A 6,807-nucleotide genomic window follows, 5' to 3' on the forward strand; every position below is an offset into this window, starting at 1 on the left:
CTTATGGGGCTGTCACGTGATGAACGAACGACTCGAAAAACCCGAAGACTCGAAACAGGTGAACTACTTGACTAATTGCGCATGCGCGACTGAACGAATCACTCCCCGAGACGACTCGTTCTTCCCGAGTCACATTAAAGATTCGTTCAAAATGACTGCATAACATAAACCATAATTGACTGCGCATGCGTGCCGCGAATTAAGAGCTTCAGCTGAGGGGAAGATTTTTAACGAATAATGTCCTTAAATTCAGTCTGTTTCTTACACTAAGTTATGGTATACCTTCGTAAGACTTGTTATAATAGCGCGTGAGATACATGGACTACGGTTACGATGTTTTATGTCATTTTTGGAGCTTGACAGCTCCAGTCCCCATCCACTTCCATTATACTGAAACGGGCGCGTGAACATCCCGCTAAACATCTCCTGTTGTGTTCCACGGATAAAGTAAGTCATACAGGTTTTAAGACGACATCGTGGTGAGTAAATGATGTCAAGATTAATTTTGATAATATACTGGCATCATCATGTCATCAGTGTGTTTAGTGAACCACCTGTGCGCAGGTATCCGCTGGACTCCCATTCCTTTACCCACTAGAAAGTGAACATCACTCAGTACTTCATTATTGAACAAAAACGCAAATCTCTCTTTCACGGTGCTTTTCGTCGCCTGCCAGTTATAAACGGGCTCCCGGTACACGAGCACGGCGGCGGCGGACAGAGACGAGTGTATGGCCGGTGTCATCGCAGCGTTAGACGGGTTTCCTGTCATATTCGAGGCGGCCGGAGCCATCGCCGCCGCGGCAGCCGGGAGAGAGTTCATCAGGTTCGGCGGAGGTCCTGAGGCAACACCGGGGCTTTCCAAGCCCGCAGGCCCCGGTTGAGGATTTGAGCGTCTCGTTACGCCCTGAGAGCCTCCGCCGCCTCCAACCGATCCTCCGTGACTCGCGGCCAAGGCGTAAGGACTGTTGCTCGGTTGGCTGTTACCCAAAGGTCCGGGTCCGGAGAAATTTAAACACGGAACCCGACCGCTATTGTCTCCAGTAGCCATCTTGAGGCGTGCACCCGTTGAATGAGTAAACAAACCTCGCGTACTGTCAGTTTCCTGTCATCACGAGCACAACATCCGGTCCCAAGCGCACGTGTGGAGTTGTATATATTCCTTAATTATCAATATTTTACTACTCAAAATTTTTATTCTAAATACTTTTCTATTATTATTTTCTATTAAATCTGATACCAGCGAAGCAGACTAGAAATTGTTCTTGCAATATCTATAAAATGAAAGTCCTTTAAAATATATAAAATATATAAATTATTCAGTGAAAAAAAGGAAACTGATTTGTCAATACACTGGTTTAATGCAGTTTATGACAAATTCCAATTGTCTAGAATTATTATATATATATATGAATTGTTTTTAGCTTTATTTTTTGTTTTTCATTTAAATGTTAAGTTTTGAAATTTTGTGGTATGCATTTGTCATTTTTATTTAATTTCTTTATTTTCAAAATGTGTATAAGTAGTATTTATAAAGTTTTAGCTTTTAGTTTTGGATCTGTTTTTAGTTGTTTTAATACTACAATTGATTGCTTATGTTGTCCTCATTTGTAAGTCGCTTTGGATAAAAGAGTCTAATAAATGACTAACTAACTAAATAAAAAAAAAATAAAAAAAATAATATATATATATATATATATATGTGTTATATATATATAAATTAATAGAATATTTTTGTAACTATTATAACTATTCTTTTTAATATTCTAGCATTTTATTTAGAATATAGCCATTATGATTTCTGGAAAATATAAATAGCATCCTAAACATTAGGGGGCGGTTTCCCAGACAGGGTTTAAATTAAGTCTGGAGTAGGATTAATCTAGAGTAGTTATTCATGGCTTTAAAAATGGCTTTCTGAAACACAGATTAAATACTCCTGGACTATTGAGTCCTGAACTAAAATAAACTAGATTAATTTAAAACCAGCTGTGCTGATCTGAATGAACATGACAGAGGTTGCCTGTAAAACATGGAATGAACCAAGAAACGCTTAAAATGGTATGGAACTGAGAAGCAAACCTAAGGAAAACAAAGTCAGCAGAAAAAAGACTGCAATCAAACATAAAAAAATAAAAAAAACGTACTATTGACTGAACAAGAGGAAACTTTTTTTTAAAGCAAGCAAAATAAACTGCACACATTAGGTGTGGAATAAAAGAAAAGGAATGCCTGGAAATCTGTTTGGAATGAATTCTTGCATAAATTCAGGTGTTGTCAGTTTTGCAACATTTTTTATTATTATTGTTTATGATGTTATACATAAAGCAGCTGTTAGAGAGAGAGAGAGTCAGAATTATTGGCACCCTAAGTATATATGATCAAAGAAGATTGTGAAAATAAATCAGAATTTTTTTATCCTTTTGATATTTAAAAAAAAAAAGTAATTTTATAATATACTTTTTTAAATAAATAATATTTATAACAAAAAAAAAATATTTAAAAAAATCTAACTTTTCAACAAAATCACATAAGGAAAAATTTTCTCTAATACACAATGGCCACAATTATTTGTACCCCTAGAAATGATCAAAATCAACACAAAAATGGGCCACTGAGCACAAAAGCAAGGTTCTGCCATGCTCATCCTAGTCCTCTGATCTGAACCCTATAGAAAACTGAAGTGTATCAACATGGAGCTGGGAAACTGAAGGATCTGGAGAGATACTGTATAGAATAATGGTCTCTGATCGCTTGTCAGACGTTCTCCAAACCCATAAGGCATTATAGGAGAGACTCAGAGCTGTTATCTTGGGAAAAGGACGTTGCAAAAAGTATTGAATAAAAGGGTGCCATTAATTGTAGCCAGATTTAAAATCAAAAATCTAAATGATTATAACAATGTAGATTTATTTTCACAGGCTTCTTTGACCATATTTACCATTTTTGATATATAAAGATTGAAAATACTACGTAAATGAAGTTAAACCTTCCTCCTGGTAGGTTTAATTTAACCATCAATTTAGTCCTGAAGTAGCTCTAGTCTTCCTTCAGGAAATCAGCCTATTAGATTCTGGACTAGACTAAGTCTAAGACTATTTAAAACCATCACAGAGAAAGCAGATGTCTGTGAATCTGGTTTAAAGGGCCATTTTAGTTTAGGACTAGGCTATATCTCTGTCCAGGAAACCGCCCTAGAAGCTCAAGAATAAATGATCTGTTGTCTCTATATACACTTGATATTGTTTACCTGGTTAGTCACGTGCTATTGTGTCCATGTATGCATGCAAAGGACAAAAGTCAAAGGATATTTAGCCTAACACCATGTCAGACTAATAATACTTGAATGTCACGCCCCCATCTGGATGAGCGGGGAAGCGCCGCGATGACGTCACACGTCCAAACGCTGCAGCAAATGCAGCATCTGCGTAAAAAAAGCCCCGTCATGAAATTGTTTCCACTATAACGATGATGAGACACTGGAAATGCAGTTAGAATAGGAATGAACACAAATGTATCCACCCAAAGTGTTTATCTTACATTATATATTTACGTTTATGCATTTGGCATTTTATACAGAATGAAAGAGAAAACTGTAGTTGCAGGATTCTTAATTCGAAATATTATATTACATTACATTACATTATATATTATGTTATGTTATGTTATGTTATATTATATTTTATGAGACATTTCCCTTATCAAAAATCCTTGTCCAAAAATATGATGCAATTTCTTAGGATGAAAGTTTTTATTTATTTGTTAATTAATTAATTTATTATCATTATTATTATTATTATTATTATTATTATTATTATTACAAAAGTCGTAAATAAAACAAAGATTATTGGAGTAGGTTTTAGAAGAGAATATTATTTCAGTCTTTCTACTTCAAAATTTCACGTTTAATTAATGTGCAACGTGCCATTTTTACTAATTGTGAAAATTACTAGCGATTTTTTTAGTGAAAAATGTTTCTACACCATTTATTTCAGTGTATGATTCAAACAAGAATGATTTATCAAAATTTAAAAACTTTTTCATATTACCATTTTCTATGAACTCCAAAGACAAAACGACTTGAAATTATTCTTGCAATGTCTATAAAATGGAAGTCCTTTAAAATGTATAAATTATTCAGTAATCAAAAATAAATTAATTTGTGAATACCCTTGTTATTATGACAATTTCTGTTAGCCTAGAATTATTATTATACTTTTTTTTTTTTGAAAATCGATGTCATTGATTAGTGATATTTCAATATTTATTATTATTATTTTTACATTTAGTCATTTTGCAGATGCTTTTATCCAAAGCGACTTACAATTGGGGAATAGTTTCAGGCATTGTTCAAATAAGTACAAGCTAGAAAGGGAAGGAATAAATAAAGAGAAAGACAATTTTTTAAAAATTTTTTTAGGATGAAGTAAAGTAGCTTCGAAAGAGATTAGTTTTCAGCTGTCGCTTGAAAATTGTCAGGGATTCAGCATTCTGGATAGGGGTGGGAAGATCATTCCACCAGCCAGGAACAGTGAACGAGAATGTTCTGGAAAGTGATTTTGAGCCTCTCTGTGATGGTACCTCGAGGCGTCGCTCACTAGCGGATCTCATACTTCTGGATTAGTAGTAGTGAGTGGAAGTAGGCGGGTGCTGAGCCTGTGGCTGTTCTAAATGTAAGCATCAATGTCTTCAACTTGATGCGAGCCTCAACCGGCAGCCAGTGCAAGGAGATAAAGAGAGGCACCTGACTGGTTAGCGTCCAGTTTGTTGTTCTGTGAAAGACACAATGATACCTGGTTGAAAACAACTCGTTCGAGGGTTTTCGCTATGAATGGAAGGAGAGAGACAGGTCTGTAGCTATCTGTAAGTGAAGTGTTTAATGTAGGTTTTTTTTAGCAGTGGGGTTACCCGAGCCTGCTTGAATGCAGTGTGGAAGGTGTCTGTGAGGAGAGATGTGTGCGAGTGCTGGTAAGAGTGTAGGAGAGATTGCTTGGAGAAGGTGTGAGGGGATTGGGTCTAGAGGGAATGTTGATGGGAGTTTTAGCAGTGGGTGTGGTTGGTTTGAGATCCTGTGTGTGTGGGGCTGAGAACTGACTACTGATTGTTCTAGTTTTGTCTGTGAAGAATGTGGCTGTTGATCTTGTTGTGTATGAGAATATACAGTACATGTTTTGTATATTCTCGTTTTATATTAATTTATATTCTAATTTTAATCAATGCAGACGTCTCCCATATATCTGCAGACGTCTCCCATATATCTGAAATGTCCAGCCGTTTTCTATTCAAATATTTATTGTATAATGAACCTGTAATACTTCGATCTGCTGTACGTAGGCGCAGTTCTGCATGCGCGCGTGCGGGGGACGGAGAGAAACTCCAGCTTCTCCTCGGCGTGACGTCACGCCGCGAGCTCTTCCCGCGCCGCTGGTGCTGAAGCAAAGATGGCAGTTAGCTAGACGCACAAACGGCCGGTGAACTGAGGGGGAAAGTGCTTTATGTGAGGATTTTCTGTGAGCTCGTCTGTTTATTCGCGCGTTTATTGTTCAGAAGCTGCAGTTATGGCTGTGTGTTGAATCTAGTCACAGCGCGTTAACGGACTGTCCCGTTCCGGCGGAGGATTGACGCGACGCGACGCGGCGCGATGTCTCTGCTCTGCGTCGGGGGTGAGTAACAGTCATACATTCGCCCTTTGTTGGGACAGAATTTTAATAACACAGAATCCCTGTAAAAAAAGTACCATATGAGAAGAATGAATCATTACCACACTCGTTTACCACAGTTTACCATGGTACTTTTTGCTAGTGATCTTGAATACAAATCCATACGTTAGCTTTTTGACATGTACCATGGTATAAATCTCTATTTAATCGTATTCCTCACTGTTGCAGTACCATGGGACTTTAATATAAACCATGAAATTATGGTATTTAACAGTTACAAGTGATATTTCATGTTCATGTCCCAAAAAATTGAATTTTGTCATGGTAACGTTACGTGTAAAAACAACATGTTTTTGTCTTGCTAATGAGATTTTCAGAATTGTTTAGTGAAGGTGTTAGTGCTTTTCCTTTTAAGATTAATTCATCAACCTGTTAATCAACCAGTCAAGTGTTAATATTAGAATTTAATGCAGACGCTATTAGGACACTGCGTTAATATTTTAAGGATCTGATATGTAGAAATGTGCTATTATAAAGATTTTTGCTCATGTTGTTCATTGTAGTGTGGGAATCTCTAGCTCGGCTTGGGAAATGTGTTCGTGAGGGAATCCTGTGCATGTGGGTGTGTGAGCTTGATGAAATGACATTTCTTGTGTTGTGAAGATCATTCTGGTCACGGTGCAAATCTTTTAGGGCGTCACGTTCCTTCAGGTTCACCCACATTAACAGTGTGTATTAAAATAATGATTGATTGACAGGTCGGTTATACAATTGATTGATTTCAGACGCCTCTGATAACACTGTGTGTGCAATGCATGCTCTGAAAGCAATATCTGTTCTGCAACAGCTGTACTGCATTATAGTCATAGAGACTTTTGTGCATCCAATGCACTTTAGAAAACAAAGCATCGATAGCTGGATGATTGTAATCCAGCACGGCTGATTTTGCTCTGATGCAATGACACTGGCTTATTCTTATTCTGTGCTGCATCAGACTATAAAACACTAGCTGCTCTCTCACTAGCAGCGCTGGTCATTATGAGCACAGTTGTTCAAGGGTGAATCGCACTAAACCTGCCAAAATTCATGCATGAATCATTTTATCCCCCAAAAAAAACTATTTACTAACAGCTATAATAATAAATAT

The 6,807-nt window shown here is 37.0% G+C and overlaps 2 protein-coding genes across 3 annotated transcripts in view; one reads left to right on the forward strand and one right to left on the reverse strand.

Moving 5' to 3' along the window:
* btbd2b (BTB (POZ) domain containing 2b) overlaps positions 1-1,086 on the reverse strand; it is an 11,133-nt gene extending 10,047 nt beyond the window's left edge. For both annotated transcript variants that reach the window (XM_016534100.1, XM_016534098.1), the window contains exon 1: positions 555-1,086. In XM_016534100.1, the coding sequence (XP_016389586.1) occupies positions 555-1,051 (497 nt within the window). In that variant the 5' untranslated portion in view covers positions 1,052-1,086. The remainder of the gene's footprint in view (positions 1-554) is intronic.
* Positions 1,087-5,425: 4,339 nt separating this feature from the next.
* The window catches only part of LOC107724982 (protein unc-13 homolog A-like), a 26,758-nt gene continuing 25,376 nt past the window's right edge, over positions 5,426-6,807 (forward strand). The window contains exon 1 of the mRNA XM_016534094.1: positions 5,426-5,663. Coding sequence (XP_016389580.1) covers positions 5,642-5,663 — 22 coding nt within the window. The 5' untranslated portion in view covers positions 5,426-5,641. The remainder of the gene's footprint in view (positions 5,664-6,807) is intronic.

This window comes from Sinocyclocheilus rhinocerous, unplaced genomic scaffold (assembly GCF_001515625.1).
Source record: "Sinocyclocheilus rhinocerous isolate Xijiao unplaced genomic scaffold, SAMN03320098_v1.1 scaffold2019, whole genome shotgun sequence".
Classification (NCBI taxonomy): domain Eukaryota; kingdom Metazoa; phylum Chordata; class Actinopteri; order Cypriniformes; family Cyprinidae; genus Sinocyclocheilus; species Sinocyclocheilus rhinocerous.